Source organism: Maylandia zebra, linkage group LG7, assembly GCF_041146795.1.
Source record: "Maylandia zebra isolate NMK-2024a linkage group LG7, Mzebra_GT3a, whole genome shotgun sequence".
NCBI lineage: Eukaryota > Metazoa > Chordata > Actinopteri > Cichliformes > Cichlidae > Maylandia > Maylandia zebra.
Genome location: NC_135173.1, coordinates 42,837,777 through 42,858,237, shown reverse-complemented (window position 1 = coordinate 42,858,237; position 20,461 = coordinate 42,837,777). Strand labels below are relative to the sequence as shown.

Genomic DNA, 20,461 nt, shown 5'->3' with positions numbered 1-20,461 from the left:
TCTGACTGGCAGATTCCAAGTTAATTATTCATAAATTGAGAGTGGGAGGGAGCGAGCAAAAAGGCTCCTCCCTCACTCACCGGGAGGTCATTACCGCACCCTTTCCTCACACGCACGCACACACACAGCTTCACATGCTTTCTCATTCTCCTGGTCTTGTTTGCTTTTGAACATACATACACACGTGCCCATCTGTCCCTCCAGGCGCCCATTTCCATCTCCATGCCGCCATACCACAATCATGAAATTTTTATCATGGATTCATGAAAGCAGCACAATCAATAAGGCTCATTATATTGTGCCTCGCTATGGATGGAGCATGCGACAGACTTGATTTGATTTTTTTCAGTTCCTTGTTGAATTTACAGACTCCAGTCTGTACATACATGTCACAGTGTTGATGTGAGTGGTTTACATTTAAGTTTATTTCAGTTCAGCTGTCGTAATGTTTTTCCTTTCTTCTGCTGTTATGCCATAATGAGAGGACGCGAGAACAAAAGGAAACAGGTCAGAGCGCTCAATTATGATCTGACCTGAAATCTGCTTGTGAGCAGTCTGTGTTTTTAGTCACTGGAGGCATGCAGGAGCATAGCAAAACAGGTGCCCCCCAGAGGTCCTGGCCTGGCCACATGAGTGGGGGGCGACACAAACACAAACTGCTTAATTAAAATGCAAACGATGTCGCTCACTCGGCTCTGTTTTCCTTGGGGGGAAAAATGCTCCTGATGTGAGTGGAGCTAAATGTACACAGTCATCTAGACCCTTCAGCCTGTTAATAAACAAACGTGTCCCGAATTTTTTGTACAAGATAAAAAACCACACACACACATGCACACACAGACGCAGTGTGGCCCTCTAAGCATTTACTCTAAATATAAACACAGACCTTTTGTAAACTCACGTCAGTGCTTGCGCGCTGTCAGCGAGGCACCTCCAGGAGATGGTCAATATTTAATCGGCGTCCTCTGCGTCGGCGTGCTCCGCCCGATGTCGCTCTCTTTCCACACTTACGCTGCTGATGTTCTGCTCAGTTTTTACAAGGAAAAAAGAGAGACGCGTTTTTTTCCGAAGATTCATGCTGTAAAAAATGTCATCTGATGTGCGCAGACGGCTGGTTTGTTAAAGATGTCTTTTTTTTTTCTTTCCTAGTTGCAGAGCAAAGAAGCTCGATAAAACGAATGAGCTCGTCTTCCCATATTCTCATTTCTGCCTGCATCCGCATGGTGGCTGTGAAATAGTGCATTTATGCATCTGCATTAAATCTACGTAATAGATGCACAAACTGGTCTGAAACCCTGCGCTTTAATATACATCATAAACTAATGTGCACCTCCTAGAAATGTAGCTACACATTACATCGAAGCAGTCACCAAACAGCTCTACGAATATTCAGTGCAAGAATCTAAATTAAGCCTTTTTTTCATGACTTTTTAGATATTTTATTGTTGTTTTTTTAGTAGCAGAAAGAGGCCACATCTACATATCTTTTGTCCCATAACCGTCGGCTACATGGTGTTTGAAGCGTCAGCTTTAACGATCATGTAAAGACCAGATAATGCTATGCTGTGCTCGTGCTGTTAATATGCATGCTTACAGTACAGATTCATATTTTTTAGCGCTGGTTCCCTCTGATGTGTCAAATCTTCAAACTGCTGCGCAACACTCTAAAAATAAACTGACTTGACAGCATGTAAGCTGGCACATGTATGACATAGACAGAGCTTTTTGATTGGTTGTTTCTTTTCTAGATAGGAAGTATCCTCCGGGGGTAATGTTACATGTGGAGCAACTTCACAGAACATCTGAATCCCCATGCAAACGCATGGAGACTGAGAGATGTGTACACTGCTCAACAGTGGCTGGGACAGTATAATCCTGATTAGGCAAATAGACCTGGACAGAAGAGAAGAAGGCATAATGAGTTTTTCTTTGTTTTTTTAGGGATCCTCTTGTCGTGGTTGAACTGACAGATGTAGATGACAGTTTCCAGTAGAGATGGCTGTCAGACAGACAGTAAGCAGTTCATCCGGAAGCTATCTATCACAGCACTTGGTCGTGATCACAACCTTGATTGTGTAGCTCGTGATGAATAATTATATCCTTCAGTGGGAATTAGTTTTCTATTAGATTGTTATTTCAGGGATCAGAATGTGATCGTAATGTGCTGTGGGATAGGCAGCGAGTGCGTGCCTCGACAACAGATCACTGCAGTGGAGCTGCTGTGGTGATATGTCACTTGGTTCGCCGTCTATCTACAGCTAGAAACTGCTGCATGACATCTGTTCTGTCGAGAGCTACTACGTCTCTCTCTGGCTTCTTCTCTCCTTTCCTTCCTCTCTCCCTCTCTCAGACCTTTCCTTTTTATTGGGTCAGAGAGCCCCCCCCCCACCCCATCACTGACACTTTTCTTTTAAAATCATGCCCCATTATCTCTTTCCCTCTCTGTCTTGGTCATCCTCCTTTGATTCTCTCAGGCTTAAACACTGAGTGACACAGCATGATTCTCCTCCTTGTTAGCAGATGCCCAGTGAGAATTTGTAAGCACATAAACTTCTCTTTCATTAGCGTCATGTCCACTTCAGTGTTTTCAGGCGGTGACAGTAACTGTGTATTTGTGATGGAGAGGGGAAAGGAGAAAAACTGCACAAAGATGAAGACGAGGCATGTCGTTGGTTCTGGAAAGTGTGATGTCATGTTTCAGGGTTTTCCTGTTAGACTGACAGGATTTGGGAAGTCAAGTGCTGGTGTGAAATTGGGGTCTGCGGTCATTACATGAAGAAAAATATGGTTTGGTTGCAGTGGAAGATGTAAAAGGAGCATTAAAGCCTCATTCTTTGGTTGGACAGTTTTTCTGGTAATTAGCCAAAGGAAACCCATACAATCCAATAAAGCGTGTGAAAAATTGAAACTTTACTAGATAAATTTGAACAGATTTAAAAAAAGTATTTAAAGCAATTCAGTAGAAATGATCACGTGTACAGTCAATCAGAAGAATAAAAGTGGTGTCACAAATGAGTGAAAGGGATTTTGTTGTCTTTTTCCAAATTGCATCTCCTTTTTACAGTGAACCACTTGGATCTAATCTCTAACCACAAGTAAAACAAAGGTTATGACCATTTAAAAGCAGATTGTTTCCTTCTGAGCTGTGGTTTGAGCTTCATTTGCTCTCTGTTTTTGTTTTAATGCCCAGTCTCGCGTCTCCTTCTTAGCAAAGGGCATCACTGCCCTCTTTTGGCAAATGATGATATTACACATCTCATTATATAGTCTGACATCAGTGATCAGAGCTCTGGTCACTGATGTCACAAACATCACTCTTCCTCCTCTCGTTTCCTCCCTCACTCATCCTTTCCTGTGTGATCCCATGGTTCGTGATGATGATGCCAGATCAAGCATTTGAAAATAAATTTTTTTAATGTCTTTTGGGCGATGGGGAAAGTAATGATTGCACACAATGAGCTAATGAGGTTTTTGTCATTTTTGATGCTGTAAAGCTAAACTCCTCTCTCCCTTCCCTCCTTCACCGTCCTTTCCTTCTAGTGTCCTCTTTCACACACTTGTGGAAGAGAAGTAGGAATTTGGGAGAATGGAAGGAGCGATAATGCTTTTAGATGCGGCACCTAAGAAAAGGTTCTGCAAACTGATTGTGACCTTTCCAGAGAATTTCACACATTTATTACTGTGACTCTTAAAATGGTCTGAGCTCCCTAAAATGCCGCCGCCTCCATTACCCCCATTATCCAGACTGCCAGCAATTCAGTTTGGATGCACATTTCTCCAAGTGACTCTGTTTTTTCTTTTTGTTTGTTTTTTGTGAGCTGTTTAGTTATCAGCATAAAAGTGTTGTCTTTTTTACTGACCCCCTGAGTGTTGTCTTTTGTTGCCATAGAACCGCCAGCTGCTGAAGGACAGTTTCATGGTGGAGCTGGTGGAGGGAGCCAGGAAGCTTCGGCACGTCTTCCTCTTCACCGATCTGCTGCTCTGCGCCAAGCTGAAGAAACAGATTGGAGGGTAAGAAGAATCTGCTTATTTTTCTCAGTCTCAGGGATGAGATACACTGACATGCATCCAGCAGATTAGCAGCAATGCTGGCGAACAAGTCTAAAATTAGTAATGACAGTTAACATCTATGTTAGAACAGGACCTAAGCTTCACAACAACAACCAGAGTTATTGACACAGATTTAATAATCTCTATTATTTGAAATATTTTCCCAAAAGACCCTCTTGATATTTTTTTTTGTTTTACAGATAATAAGTACTTTTCTTCATTTATCCCTGGCTCATCGTCTTTCATGTACCCCTTTTTTTTACTTTCTTTTAACCAACACTCTCCTTTTAATTTCCTGTCCTTCTCCTGCTGCAGTAAAAACCAGCAGTACGACTGTAAGTGGTACATCCCCCTGAGCGAAATGACCTTCCAGGGCCCCGAGGAGGCTGAGCCACTTACCATCCCTCAAGTCCCCGATGAAGAGCTGGACGCCATGAAGGTCAAGATCTCACACCTCCGCAGCGAGATTCAGAGAGAGAAGGTATCGTAGATGTGCTCTAATCCAGATTTCTGCATGCAGATATTCAGAAGTAGACGCTTCTTCGAGTTGGATATGTGCAGTAGTTTCACCGATATCTGTTTGGAAACTTAAACAAGATTATTTCTTTTTTGTTTTTTTTGTATTTCAAGCAGTCCAAATGTAGCAGTTACTCACAGTTGAATAGGTTTTTCACGCTCTTCCAAATAAAGTCAAATATTTTCACCACCAGAGAGCAAACAAGGGTTCAAAAGTCATTGATCGCCTCCGGAAGAAGCTGTCTGAACAGGAGTCTTTGCTCCTGTTAACATCCCCAAGCATACCCCTCAGATTCTACAACAAGAATGGAAAGGTAATGATGCTTTCTATCCTAAACTACCTCTGCTTTTATTTTATCAACAGCTCTTTCCCATCAGCTTCCCCTCACTGCTCCTTCTCCTCATTTTAATTGTTGTTTTTAAAGTTATTTTTATAAATTTTTGGGTTGCTAACTTCTGTTGTAACTGCATACTTTCTTTTTATGAGTGTGTATCAATTTCTGCATGACACCTTGTACAATTATGCTGGCTCAACGTCAGTACATGACAACAGGCATAAAGAGAATATAGACATATAGACAGTGAATGCATTAAACAGTAACCGTGAGACTTGGTCACTGCTGTGAGAGTTCGAGAAACTTAAAGGATGAACATGAACGTGCATTGAGCTATCGTGTTGGTCTTCCTGTTATTTTGTGACCATCTGTTTTTCTCAAACGCCTCTCATGTGTTTATTTTTCAGAGCTACAGTTTCCTGATTTCATCCGACTATGAACGTGCAGAGTGGAAGGAGATAATCAAGGAGCAGCAAAAGAAGTGTAAGTGTCAGTCAGGCTGGACCGGCTCAGTCATCTGAAGTGCAAGATACTAAAATTTGGGCATGTTTATGTAAATACTACCAATCGATTGAGGCTAAGAAACCAATATTTTTTTGCATATCTGTACGGCACGTGGTGTTTTTTTTTAAAGTACAGTGTGATTTAAAATTGAAATATACTGTCTCCCCTCAAGGTTTTAAAACAGTTTCCCTGACGTCCATGGAGCTGCAGATGTTGACCAGCTCTTGTATAAAACTACAAACTGTCCACCACATTCCACTTAGTATTAACAAAGAAGGTAGAGTGACTGTTTTTATTTTGTCCAACATAATTTTGTGTTTTTTACAGACTTCTTTTAAGTTAAAGATATTCATGAGTGCTTATGAGGCAGTTTTATTTACAGCCTTGGTTTGTCTGTGCTTTTATTGGAAACCTTGAGCTTTCCCATAATGTCCCCAGGAATGAAGTAATCATTAATAACTGGGAAAATTGAGGATTGGTTTTAAACCCAGATGTTTAATACAGAGCACGTCTGTTAAACCTCTTCCTTCCTTTTCTCACTCTGTTCCAAAACATGCAGAGATCGGCATGCTTTTCTAGTGCCTCCTAACTTTTTATTACTGTCTGCTCACTGACCGTTTTTCCAGAGGATGAATCCTCCGGTCTCTACGGGTTCCTGAATGTAATCATCCACTCTGCCTCCGGCCTCAAACAGAGCTTAAGTGAGTCACTGACCTTCACCCACGCAACCTTTCAGTTCAATTCAATTTTAATTTGTTCATAAGCAGCGGAAACAGTGTTATTTTTGTTTAAACTTTCAATCGTGAGTGTGTAATTGGATCCACGGGCTGAAATTCGTAGACATTTGATTTGATTTATTTTCCTAGGGTAGCATCAAACATTCAGCCCATTCTTTTACTAATGTAATACATTCACAAAGACGACGTGATTTGCCATATAAATGTAAATTGTATTAAATTGTTTCCTCCCTGCCAGATCTCTACTGCACATTGGAGGTGGACTCCTTTGGGTTCTTTTCAAATAAAGCCAAGACGAGAGTGTATCGATACACCAGTGAACCCAAATGGAATGAGGTAAGAGATAAAGCGTGTGCAATTCAACATACACATACCTTCAAAGCTGGATTTGATGAAGTAGACATGTAGTTGTTTCTGTGACATTATAAAGAGATTGCTCACCCACATGTACCAGCTGGTGCCTGCATTGAATCCTCAGTTGCACAAATCTCTCCATCCTCTCCGTCATATCAGTGCAACTCAGGAACACATACCTGCACACATTTCCGTCTTAGCATAGTTCATGTAGCTGACATCTGGTCTTTTAATCATTTAGGCATCCATCTCCGAGCAGTTAAAAGATGTCTAAACAAATCCAAAGCATCCAGAGCTTCAGCAAGAATATACAAAACACACATATACATACTCCATATATACATGGAAGCAAGCACACGTGCACAAACAAGAATGCATTAATGGCATAGCTGGGTGAAGCAAGAAAAGCTCTGAGACATAATCACAGGATTAGTTCATGTGTGACAGGGTGTGCTCCATAGTGGACCCAATGACTCTTTGAGGATTTTGCCCAGCAAAGTGGAAATAATATTAACTAATGAAGAGCTGCTGGTGATGACTCACATCTGGTCAAAAGCTAAGTGAACCAACGTAGTGTGGGCCTCAAAAAATATGTGCAAAACATATGCAGTACGTTCTCTTACATAATTACAGGAAGTGATGGTCAGCTGCGTTTTGTCGTTGGTCGTATTGAGATGCAATGCCATGGTGATGTCTCTGAAGTTATCATGGCTCTTTTGCATGATCTTTATCTGCAGACATCACTGTATTCAAATATTTCCCGCCCTTTGCTTTTATTTATTCTTTCCTCAATAGCTTTTTTTCTGTCTCTCTTTGTTCGCTGAAGGAGTTTGAAATCGAGCTGGAGGGCTCTCAGACCCTGAGGCTGCTCTGCTACGAAAAGAGCTACAACAAGACCAAGCAGAACAAAGAGGATGGAGACGGTACAGACCGCATCATGGGGAAAGGACAGATCCCGGTATGACATGACGTCACCCTTTTCTCAGCCGTGACCACCATGACTCATTGCTGATAAGCATTTATGCCACAATAGGTGCCGCATACCATATGATCAGTGAAGCTTGTTAGAGGAATATGTGATGGATAGGTAGAGGCTGGCTAAATGAAGATGGGTTTCAGTGAAGTTGTCTGCACTTGCAGGTGACTGTAATTTAAAAAAAAAAAGAAAAAGTGGAGTGACTTTGTAGTGGTTTAATAAAAGCTGTAAAAAGCTGTACGTGCTCACTGCTTCCTGCCAGGCTTAGCTGTTTCAAATATTTATCACCACCCTCCACAGAGGAAGTAAATATGAAATCAGTACCATAAAGTATTCTCTCCATAATAATGCCAGACCCATAAAATTGCCATTATGCTGAACCCATCTGACTGACCATAGTTTGATGGCAGATTTAGGTAGTCAGGAATTTAATCACGAAGGCAACCCCACCCCGCCGGATACTGCAAAGTGTCACCTAGAAGATTAACAGAGACAAAGGCAAAGATAAAAAACGTGAAAAACAGGAGTTGCTTCTTTCATCCATTGCTACCAAAAACAATCCCTTTTTCTACTCCTTCGTCAGCTTCAGTGTGCGTCTGTGTGTGCACGAGTATGATTGGACATTGCTGTAAGCTTTTTTTTGCTCTGTTTACCACAAACACTCACACACACTAACCTTCATGTATATAGCAGCCCATTTGCTCTGGAGTTAAAAAAACCCCCCACAAAATAATAGCTGTAACCTTTTAAATGATTGTTACAAATACACTGGTGCAACATTGCGTACATGTTGTTTCATGCCGTATGCACACACACGCATTACGGAGGACAGCTGTATTTATTCTGGGAATTCTGCATCCATGCTGGTTGGAAAAAGCTATCTACACTAGGATAAGTTTCCAAACTGTGACTTACAGTCACATACTCCACCTAGTGGCTCCTCTAAGCCTCAGACACGATCCTATTTTGACAGATGATGTCATTTTAAAAGGAAAAAACTCACAGAGCTGTTGGAAGGTTACTCAGCAGGATTTTCACAAATCCAAGGCAATGTTGCTGCTGTGTTCAGCAAAAGTCACGGTGGCTTATTGAATCTACATTTTACTCTGCAGCTTTTTTGAGTGTTTGATCAGTCAGGTGCATGCTGAGATTAAAAAAATGACTGTTTAGTTTTCAGACTGGCTGGTATCTAGCATAAGAGGCAAAATAAGAGGCAAAACATGGGTGCTTAAGGATTGACCTGATAGATGGGTAATAAGAGTACATATAACATGGATGTACACTTGAGCAGGTCCTTGGTGTGTATTCTAGCTAGTGCAGTTTTTCCTGCATGTTTGTTCTTTATCTTAGAATCAAAGTAAAAAAATGAAGTTTTCTTTTTCTATGATAATTTCACGTATGCTATAAGGGAAGATCGGTGACTCAATCCATGGCTTCTCCAGTCTGCAAGTTGACGTATTCTTGAGAAAGATACTAAACCCCGATGCATCCGTCTGAGCGTTAGTGTGAATGTTGTGTGAATGTTAGACCAAGTGCTGAGGCTTATAAAAAGCACGAGTGTGATTGTGTGTGTGACTGGGTTTGCTCAATTAGAGTAGAAAAGCACTACATAAGTACCAGTCCATTTTTGTTTGCTTGTTTTTCCATAATCTTTCCTAAACTTAAGGGTCACTGTAGTTCAGGAGGTAGAGCAGCTCATCTATTAACCGCAATGTTGATGGTGCCATGCCTGGCTGCCCAAGTATCTTTGGGCAAGGTACTGAACCCCAAGTTGCTCTACGATGTGTCCATTGGAGTGTCATTGTGTATGAATGTTAAAAAAGAACTTGTACCAAAAAATGCTTGTATGAATGGGTGAATGAATCAAGCTGTATAAAGTGTTTTTAGTGCTCAAGGAGAGTAGAAAAAAACCAGAATGTAAAAATCACTCAGCCCACTAAAGTTCTAAAGTTTGGTGTCAGTTTGTCACATCATCAGCCTGAATTCCCCCATTTTTACTGCATCATTAGTACTTTCCCTTTCATTCTACACCATAAACATCCCTCTTGTTTCATACTTTCAATTTTTAAACGTACGCATCCACACCTTGCATTCATGGATTGTGTAAAGTCCTGTCTCCATCTGAATGAGCTGTGACAACTATTGTTTACCCTCGTGTTGCAATGCTGGCTAAATTCCAGCTTTTATCACCGTTCACTTGACCAGATTGTCGAATTATTGGAAAAAAAAGCCACTAAAAGTCAGAGACGACAGCATCATGTTTGTGTCTGAAAGCTTTTAGGCCGGCGAGGATGCCAGCTCTTATGGCTTTGCTGTTTTTTAGTGGAATGTAATTCTTTATAGATAAATGGCTCAAACCAAAGAGCACTCCAATCTCTTCAGTTTGATTCGGTTGTGAGAAACTTGATCCAGCTTTGCAGCCAACCAGATGGGGCTTATACTAGGTAAACACACCCAGCATGCGTATACTGTGTATGAGCGTGTTTGTTGCGTTTTGTGAGTTGTGTTTGTTCGCACTCAGCCTTTATTGCCCAGGATGGCATGGCTCTTTGATTTGAGTGTAGTTAGTACCTCTGAATAAATTACATTTGTTTATCGTGCTTCTAAATATATAGCGAAGGGTGTAGTGTGTCTGCAAATCACATTTCAAAACATTCTGCTACAGCAGAGTAAGACAGTTGATGCAATTATAACTTTATGCTCTGCTTTTCTGACATAACACAGCAGCACAGTAAGTAGGACAACAGTATTTAAATATAGCCTTGACTTTTTAAGATCATCATAATAAAGCAGATAAACATCAATAATTTATAAAGCTGCAGTGGCTCCAAACAAAATACTGAAGTTATTCTTTCAATTGTAAAAAAGTGATCATTTTTTGATCCGGTTAGATCTAAAAGGTTTAATAATATAGATTGTTTCATGTAAATGCACTGCAAAATTAATATTAGGTAAGTACATGAATATTATCAGCTTATTAAAGTAGTAGTTTCATAGTAAGCTGTCCTTATACCTGACATATTATTAGTTTGTTAATGTTCCATCAATGCATAAGCAGCATTTTACATGAGCAACCTGCTTTGTCTCATGCCCAGTCAGAGGATCACAAAATAAATGTTGCATAGTTTCATTGTAAAAGAAAAAATCTGAGGATAATTTCTAAATATAAAAAAATCTACCATTGAGTATTTGTGTCAAATAAAGGTCTTTAAAGAACAGTGTTTCCATTTGAAAGGTGGTGGAGTAGAAGAAGAACGTAACTGAAGTACAGCAAAATTTCTCAAAATTGTACTTTCTACCACTTCTAATAGAAGACTATCATAAGCACTTTTACTGTTCGTTTATTTTGTTTTTTTTCCAGCAAACATGCACAATGGATCCTGAAACATGTCTTTAGTTTGAATGTACTCTCTGAATCTTCACATGACTCAAATTTCCAAATAATATTTTTATCTGGGCCTCGGTGCAGCTCATCCACTGTCTGAAATCGAGCCATTTTAGCTTCTAACCCAAGGGTGGGGAAACTCCAGGCCTCGAGGGCTGGTGTCCTGCAGGATTTAGATGTGTCCTTGATCCAACACACCTGATTTAAATGGCTAAATTTCCTTCTCAACATGTCTTGAAGTTCTCCAGAGGCCTGGTAATGAACTAATCATTTGATTCAGGTCTGTTGACCCAGGGTGAGATCTAAAACCTGCAGGACACCGGCCCTCGAGGCCTGGAGTTTCCCACCCCGTTCTAACCCTTTAAGACAACCTTTGAGTGGTTGGCTGCCATTCACAAACAGAAGATTTGTAAAGCTGGTGGGTGGGGCCTCTGTCCACTCTCACTGAGATCATACAGATCCAGAAGACTGAAGCCTGAGCTTTTAATTTTTGACTTGCGGTGATTACTTGCATTTATGTTGCTTCATTATTTGAAACTTTCTCAATGTTCAGTATGAGTATCCTTCAGTGTGAGCATTTATGTTTTTTTCTTTATCATGTTTCCTCAACTCAGCTTGATCCTCAGACTCTCCAAGGCAAAGACTGGCAGAGAACAGTTATTCCCATGAATGGGGTGAGTGGATCACACAAAATAAAGATATCAAAACTTAAACAAGATTTTCCTCCTGTATTACACTCACTAGCAGCTCTAATGTAGCTTTACATTTAGATCATAGTAGTATGCATTAATGAGAAATGGGAAGCAGGTCGATTCAGATTGTGTAATGGTTTGATTTGTTTTTTAACTTTGAGTTCTGTTTCTCATCAGATTGAGATTAAACTGTCCATGAAGTTCACCAGCAGAGAGTTTAGCCTGAAGAGGATGCCCTCGGAGAAACCCATGGGTGTGTTTGGAGTTAAGATCTCCACAGTGACCAAGTGAGTAAATAAATGAAGAGTGACTATTTGCCCACCAGCACTGTGAAATGTCCAGGTCATTACTATTTGTGTTCTCCTCTGACATTTTAGGGCTAGGACAGTTGCTCACAGTAATTTTTCTGTAATCAGAATAATCACATCTGTATTATTCCCTGTGTCAGGTTACTCAGTCTTATCCCAAACTGTGGTAGACTGTCATGTTTTAGAGAATAGGCCAGTGAATGGCTGAAGTCAGTTGGCGTAGCATACTGTATATACAGTTGTAACAAATGTTATTTCAGACCCTCCTTTTTGATTCCTTTTTTGTTTTCATCCAGACGAGAGCGCTCCAAGGTGCCCTACATTGTCCGGCAGTGCCTAGAGGAGATTGAAAGGAGGGGCATGGAGGAGGTGGGCATCTACAGAGTGTCAGGAGTGGCCACCGACATTCAGGCCTTGAAGACTGCCTTTGACACCAGTAAGTATCTCTGCCATCCGTATACCTGATGACTTCTTTTGTTTTGGGGGTTTTATTTTTGCATATTTGTCAATCTTACATGTTTCATTTTTAAATGATCATTTATTAAGGGACAAAAGCCATCCGAACCAACTTGGCCCTATATAAAGACATCATGAAGAAGACATCAAGAGGTTAATGATTTGAAATCATTAACCAGACTGACAGGGGAATCAATTTATGTATTAACGAATAATTGGGTATCCTACTTTGCACTTTTAATTCGACGCTAACAGTTAGGAGGCACGGCAGTTTGTTCTGAGGTGTTTCCTAGCGTTATGATTGGCAAACATCCAGTTTCAGGCTGCTCTCGTCTCTCCTGCAGATAACAAAGATGTGTCAGTGATGATGAGTGAGATGGATGTCAATGCCATCGCTGGGACCTTGAAGCTGTACTTCAGAGAGCTGCCGGAACCGCTCTTTACCGATGAGCTCTATCCCAATTTTGCAGGCGGCATCAGTAAGATACTGACTTTGAGGTTTTCCCACACATAAGCAGTTTGAACTGCTTTATTTACAAGAAATGTATAAGCAGCTGTATCTTTCCCTTCCCTCCTCTGCAGCCCTGTCTGATAGTGTTGCCAAAGAGAGCTGCATGCTGAACTTGCTGCTGTCACTGCCCGAACCCAACCTGGTCACATTCCTTTTCCTTTTGGATCACTTAAAGAGGTATAAACAACTAAACACAAAAATAAATGCACAGAAAGTAGACATGACCGCACACCAATGTGCACAGAAAGAAAGACAAACCAAATTCAAGAACGTAAATTTTTATAGTTGATGCATTAGGTGGTGATCACTCACGAGTGTGTTTTCAGATGGATTTTCTTTACATTTGTCTCCAAAACATCTAAATGTTAATATTGTTTTAAACTTGAGACAGTTTATTGTGTTATGTGAACATCATTATGGTGCAGTGTTCACCTCAGTGATTTTCTGTATTGATGTAGCTTTTATACTGTTAGGTATAAATCACTTGCAACTGCAAACAGCCTGACTGTGCACTGAATAGAACTGGAGATTTATTACTTTTACTTTTAATGTCTTTATAGAGTCAAAGCTTTTTCAGTATTGGTTGACAATGTTATTGTTTTGTTATCATAAATCGTTTAGCCCCAAAAATTGGCCGTTACTACGATATCCAAGAGAATGTTTTCGGATAGTTTCATGCCTGTTTGCATATTTAGAACCACAACATGTTCTTGTAATTAAGGTAAAACAGAGACATCCTCACACTGCAGAGGCCATATTTAGCAGACGTCGCTCCACAGCCAACTTAAATGATAAACAGAATATCAGGATTGTTGGGCAGACTCATAATCTTTTTATCGGTATTAATTATTGGGTCTCTCTTGTAAATGAGACATTAAGTCTCAGTGGGACTACCTGTATAAATAAAGGTTAAGGAAATAAAATATGTAAAAAATGACAAGGAATGTCAGAGGTGGAGGAGCTTGTGATTATTATTTGGATGGAGTGTCTGTGGACAGTTATCCCGTTTTATCCTATAAACTCTTCTGCCGCACTTACTGTAGCATCTCCAACTTGCTCATATTTGCGCTCAGAGCAGTCCATCTCCATCCCTGCACATTAACATCGCTCTTGTTCTGCATCTTTATTACTAATCTACTCAACTCTTCCTCTCCTCCTCTACTCAACAACAAAATAAACTATCACAGCTATGCAGATGACACACAAATATATATCACAATGTCACCAGGAGACCGAGGCCCTGTACAGGCTCTTGGTAAATGCATTGAGGAAATCAATGACTGGTTGTGCCACAATTTTCTCCAGCTAAACAAAAACAAAACTGAGGTAATAGTCTTTGGCGCCAAAGAAAAACGATTACAGGTCACCAGAGAACTTCAATCTATACATCTAAAAACCACAAACCAGGCGAGAAATTTGGGTGTAGTGATGGATGCAGACCTAAACTTAGAAAAACACATTAAGACAATAACAAAGTCAGCTTACTATCACCTCAAGAATATATCAAGGATAAAAGATCTGATGTCTCAACAGGACCTGGAAAAACTAGTCCATGCATTCATCTTTAGTAGGCTTGATTACTGTAACAGCATCTTTACAGGTCTACCTAAAAAATCAGTCAGACAACTACAGCTCATTCAGAACTCTGCTGCTCGAGTTCTCACTAAGACCAAAAAAGTGGACCACATCAGTCCAGCTCTGAGGTCTTTACACTGGCTGCCTGTCCGTCAGAGGATAGACTTTAAAGTTCTGATGCTGGCCTATAAAGCTCTGAATGGTTTAGGACCAAAATACATCAATGACCTCCTGACCCAGTATGAACCTTCCAGATCCCTCAGGTCATCTGGATCCGGTCTTTTATCAGTTCCCAGAGTCAGAACCAGACACGGAGAAGCTGCATTCAGCTTTTATGCTCCTTATATCTGGAACAAACTCCCAGAAAGCCTCAGATCAGCTGAAACACTCAGTTTATTTAAATCCAGGTTGAAGACTCACCTGTTCTCAGCTGCATTTGAATAAAGCACCAAATCCACACTTTAAGCTTAAATTTCAAAACTTACATTTAACTACTGATTTTATCTACTGTTCTGATTTTATCTGTTTTGATTTTATATACTGTTGTTTGTTTGTTTGTTAATTAGTTAGTTAGTTTATTTGCTTGTTTTAATCAATTTTAAATCATGCTTTTTATTTGTTCTTGTTTCTAATGTCTCTGTAAAGCACTTTGAATCACCTTGTTGTTGAATTGTGCTATACAAATAAACTTGCCTTGCCTTGCCTTGCCTCAGGGTGGCAGAGAAGGAGAGTATCAACAAGATGTCTCTTCATAATTTGGCAACGGTGTTCGGGCCGACCTTACTAAGGCCCGCTGAGAAGGACAGCAAGATCCCCGCTAACCCAACACAGCCCATCAGCATGGGGGACAGCTGGTCCCTGGAAGTGATGGCACAGGTAAGCCACACAGTTTATCTTCAATCTCTGCCCTCTGCCATTTTGTGTTTGTATTTTCTGTAAAGGTGCTTGGCTCATTACGATACTTATATTTTTAATTTGCTCATTTTTTAAACTTTCTCAATACAGGTCCAGGTGTTGCTGTATTTCCTCCAGCTGGAGACGATTCCCACCCCAGACAGTAAACGACAGAGCATCCTGTTCTCCACTGAAGTATAGAGCTAACGCTGACTCTGACCACCGCTGCGTGAACAAAGAGACGGACACTGGCTCAGAGCGAGCCTCCTGTCGTGTGTTTTTTATTTGACTGACTGCACTCCGCTCAGCTTTTGCAGCTGGGAAGGATTTGTCTCCGGTGATGCCTGTTGTGCTTGAACACAAGAGGGCGCCACTGGGCCTCTTAAGTACAGAGTATGTGAGGTCTTTGCCATTCCTATCTGTCATTACCTGATAATTAGTATGATTCCATGTACCTCCAGTGTAATGCATCCACCACCTGGTTTTTGTTGGTCTCAGTGGTGAACCTTTGCAGCTTTTACACAGTTGTGGTTCATAATTCGAGAAGTTCGAATGAACAAAATCGCACAGAACGAGTCAGGATTGTTGATTTTTCTGGAATTGGTTCGCCAACAAATCAGAATCTCCACGAACTTTTGGGCATTGTTCTCTGTACGTCTTTATTTTAACCAATCGCAGGAAAAAATGTTGCAAAATGTGTTTCTCCATCTCAAACGTTGCTTCATGTCCAGTTGAGGAAAATCCTAAGTATGTTTTACATAATCTCAGCGCATTCTTTCAAACAAGTGCAGACATTTGATGGAACTGAAAGTCAGCGTGTGGCTGTCGCCGTCGTGCTGGCTTTTTCTTTTTTTCTGTATCACAGGAAGCCAACACCTGTATGTTAAAGTGTTTACAACGTAAACAAACCCGGTTGGAGTGAAACGCTACGGCTTGGTGAAGTGAACCCAGTGATTTGTAATACACTGCAGTCTGACTGCCTGCCGTTTGTCCGACCACAAAAGCAAGTTTCCTCTATTTGTGTTGTGTCTCAAAGTAACCTTCAGCTTAAATGCACAGGAAGCAATATATTTTCTAACATAGGAGTTGTCTGTGTTCATATCTTTGCTGACGAAATGTCCTTCGCATTGTAACATAGGACGTCTTGCCAAATCAATATGTTTTTTTGGGGGGTTTTTGTTAGGAAAAAGTAAGCGGTTGTATTTACAGATAAAGTACATGTACATAATCTTAAAGTTGTATTTTTCTTTTTGGTTAACAGTATAATCATTGTTGCTGTTACTGTAATTTATTTTGGGGTCGTCGGGGAGAAATTGGTTTGTTTGTTTTTTTCTATGTGAACTTAGGTTTCTGTTTAAGAAAGTAGTAGGTTTTAGCCTTGACTTCAAGTCTTGCAGTAATTAAGCAAGATTTAGCCTTGTTCTAATAGAAACTGCTCAGCTGTTCTATCAGTTCTTCATTTCGATATTGTTATTATTATTAATATTATGAAGGTAACACACACTTTGTAGTTCATACTGTATGTTGCTGTGGAAAAGACTGAAGTTCTATGACTGCAAGCTGGTCCTTATCAGCACAACTCCCATCCAGAGATTGCCTGTCTAGTGTAGACATTATGCAATGTCATGATACATCTCATACACACATGGCGTTGTCTCCTTTTGTAACCATTTAATCTGTAGCTGCAGAAGTGCACTAATGCAATGTTAGAACTACTGTATTACCATTGAAGTGACCTGAGCACTCTGCGTTTATGTCCAGCGAACAGCGCATCTTTTGTCTTAAATGAAGGAATATTAATTTACTTGCGCACACATGGCAAAATGTCCTCCTAATTATTTGTCCACAACTCACTGGCCAAGTTAGAGACAAGCTCTTAAAATGTTGTTTGTTTTTTTTTTTTTTTTCTGCAGTATGATTGATTTAACATGCAGGCATGTTTTGTTCATTTTATTTCTGTGCGCTCCTGCTATTGCTGTGTTGTATCCATGATGTGGGATGTAGTTCATGGGGATCTTTATCCTTTCTTTGTTCTTTTTTTTTCCTAAAGATTTTTATATCACTACTGCTTATACTGCTTACTTTTTATAGCCAATTCAAGGCTAGTTATCATGACTGGCTGTAAAACCAATGAATGAGTTAAATGGATCTGATAAGGGTTCACGTGTGCTTGTGGCCACGATGAAGATGGAGTGGAAAAGCGCACATGAGTAAATTATGATGGAAAACACAGTTCTTGCATTCGGATACAGGTGAACCCTCTAAACGTCGCATTTGCTCTTGCTTTGCCCTTGCAGCATCTCAAAGATATTTTTCTTGCCTGTACTCGTGTAGGTTGTGAGAGGCCGAATGCACCACCACCAGTCATTTATTCATTATTACACTTGTTACCTTTATAGCAAGTCCTAATTGCCTGCTCTACTCTACCCTATCGTGCCTCGACACTTACGCTTTTGTTTAGCGCCCGTGGGCCTCTGAATGTCAGTGATAGTGCTGACTGTGAAAACATTCGTTCTCCCGTTGCCTTTGCTGAGGACAGCCACACATCGTTCATCTCACTGACGACTAAGACAGGACCTTAAACTTAAGTGTGGTCTTAGCTCATACTCTCAGCTCCATGCCTATCCTACCTGCCACCTTCATTTGACTGTGATGCACATAATGTTAAAAGAGAAACTGTGTTAACATCTGTCTTTTTAGGGCAATGGATCAAAACATTTTCCCCAAGTCCATCTTTGTTATTTTCTTAAGTTTTATATCCTCTATTTTTATTTATTTATGCTTTTGCACAGCCTGGATCTATTTATTTAAGATGTTGCCATCTAAAGCTAAATTAATGTTCAAAAACTGTCTTTATCTGGTGTGCTTTCTTTGGGAAAATCTTACGTCTTAGAATTACAACTGTTTGTCTCTATTTGGCCCCGACTATGTAGAACTGCAGTGATTTTTCAACTCTCAGTTCCTGCATTGTCAGTTCATATTTAGTTATTTGTGTTGAACAACAGACTGGCCACTGTGATTGTCTAGCTAATAGGAAGTGCAGGTTCTTCTTAATTTAAAAGGTAGATTCTGTGAGTTCCTGGAACTCAGACTCCTCCTGCTTTTTCCATAGAGTTGTATAATGTGTATAATACTAGAGTATGCATAATCTGGTTTCTCTTTTATTTAATGTGGCGTCCGCTGATCGTTGGGGATTGAGACGGTACATCTCTAGTCTCTTTCAAAATCCAAACTATCAGTACAGTATGTGGTAGAGGAGAAAAGAGTCTTATATTAGTCTAAATCTGCATTGTTTTGGTCTGTTGATTGTCACCGTAACTGCATGTACCCTCCATAATACAGTTCCCTCCACAACCTCAGTCCCAACCGAGAAAAAAAAAAAGGTTTAGTTTTTCTGTGGAGTACTCTGATCATATATTCTTCTATATGAAAGTTCCAAATCTCTTGCATTTACTGTACACGACACTGCTATTGCCACTTCTTCAACAACATGCTGCCATTAAATTAGGCTTTTCCAACCTTCAAAAAGTATTCTTTTGCGTTACTGAGCATATAACGATGTAAAGGTGAGGATGAGACTTGGTGACCAACAACACTTTTTTTATTCCTCAACTTTTAACTCTTGTTCCTGTTAAATATTCAATGTTCTGCTTGTAGAACTGTAAAAAGGAATAATGAAAAAAAGGAATACTGTATTCTGAGGGCAAACATGTTTGGAAGGCATTTGCGGCCTATGTTTGTACACAAAATGCTAAATAAAATCTCCTGTATCTAAACAAAATCACCCCCCTTTTTTTTGTGAAGTCTGTGGTATTATCCAGAAAACCTAGAGAGGCTAAACAGTGTTTAAAACATTAACTACATATGCATCGTAATGTTGCTGGGCATCATGTTTATCATTTGAGATAGTTTGTAAAAAAAAAAAAAAAAGGAAAGAAAAAAATGAATCTTTGGATGTTCAACATTTATAAAACTCAGTGTACAAAAACGCTAATGAAACATTTAGAAATTCCACAAAAATAACACGATAAACATTTTTCTAAATCATTTAAAACATTTATTTAATTTAAACGAGACGTTTGTATCTGAAATGGATTGTTTTTTGGAGAAATACTCTCAGATTTTATTTTGATTCTAGAAACCCCAAAGTGTTGGGACACGGCATTACCACAGTGTTGATTCATGTCACGTTTTGGCAACTCTGCACATTTTTGGGCAACTGAGGAAATCAATAAAAACGTCATTCCATTCTTGCGTAACATAAAAGTTTCAGCTGTTTTTGTATTTTTTTTTTCTCAGAATGCATCAAATCTTTTCAATGGCTGACAGATTAGCACCTGGACTCTTTCTCTTCAGAGTCACTTTTTAAGAGCGCGCTGATAACAAGCCGGTTGGTCCCTCTCCTCCTGGGATCGTGGGATGATGGCTCTGACAGTTTTCCTGTTCTCCTCAGTTCATCTTAAATGAGCTCGGCCTACAGAAGCTGGTAGCTGAATCTTGTGTATAAATATTTTTTCCTTACATGGTGATGTGTTAACCATAGACTGTAGATGAAAAATGGACATGGCCACCATAACATCATCCACTGTTGTTAAACATTAGCAGTTTTAGTGATGCCATTTGTTTTTTTTAGGAACCATAAATAAAGTTTAGGAAGCTTTGTTTATACACAAAACTATTTTCTGGTTAATACTAAGTAAGCTATTTTTTGCTGCTCCTATATTTACAAGGGACCACCACAGCAGGTATCAGCACATTCGATATTGCAGACTTTTACACCGGATACCCTTCCTTATACAACCTCCAAATGTTTGTTTCCACCTGGGACAGAATCTTTGGCTAGCTAAGTGAATGTGTACACCACATGGAGCCAGTTACTAAATACTTGAATTTCACTATACAGAAACTAAAAAAGCTCAAGCTTCTTAAGACACAGCAAGCTGTAATATTAAATCAGATCACTCCATTATGTGCTCCTAAAAGCACTGTAGTGTAAAGGTTTCAGTCAGTGAGTCGAATTAGAGGACATGAGCACTAACAGACAGGTATTGGTTACAGTTCCCTTTGTTACCACATCTGACAATCAAAGCAGTCACTTCCCTAAGTTTAACCCTTATCAGTATCTCAAAGGTTACGTTATTAAGGGAAAACTATACCTATAAGATTGT

The 20,461-nt window shown here is 39.9% G+C and overlaps 1 protein-coding gene across 1 annotated transcript in view; it reads left to right on the top strand.

Moving 5' to 3' along the window:
• bcr (BCR activator of RhoGEF and GTPase) overlaps positions 1-19,074 on the top strand; it is an 84,652-nt gene extending 65,578 nt beyond the window's left edge. Inside the window, exons 9-23 of the mRNA XM_004538258.4 lie at positions 3,890-4,011; positions 4,366-4,531; positions 4,761-4,880; positions 5,309-5,384; positions 5,578-5,682; positions 6,032-6,106; positions 6,381-6,478; positions 7,323-7,454; positions 11,472-11,531; positions 11,727-11,836; positions 12,154-12,293; positions 12,658-12,792; positions 12,896-13,001; positions 15,113-15,275; positions 15,405-19,074. Coding sequence (XP_004538315.1) covers positions 3,890-4,011; positions 4,366-4,531; positions 4,761-4,880; positions 5,309-5,384; positions 5,578-5,682; positions 6,032-6,106; positions 6,381-6,478; positions 7,323-7,454; positions 11,472-11,531; positions 11,727-11,836; positions 12,154-12,293; positions 12,658-12,792; positions 12,896-13,001; positions 15,113-15,275; positions 15,405-15,494 — 1,698 coding nt within the window. The 3' untranslated portion in view covers positions 15,495-19,074. The remainder of the gene's footprint in view (positions 1-3,889; positions 4,012-4,365; positions 4,532-4,760; positions 4,881-5,308; positions 5,385-5,577; positions 5,683-6,031; positions 6,107-6,380; positions 6,479-7,322; positions 7,455-11,471; positions 11,532-11,726; positions 11,837-12,153; positions 12,294-12,657; positions 12,793-12,895; positions 13,002-15,112; positions 15,276-15,404) is intronic.
• The last annotated feature ends 1,387 nt before the right edge of the window (positions 19,075-20,461 follow it).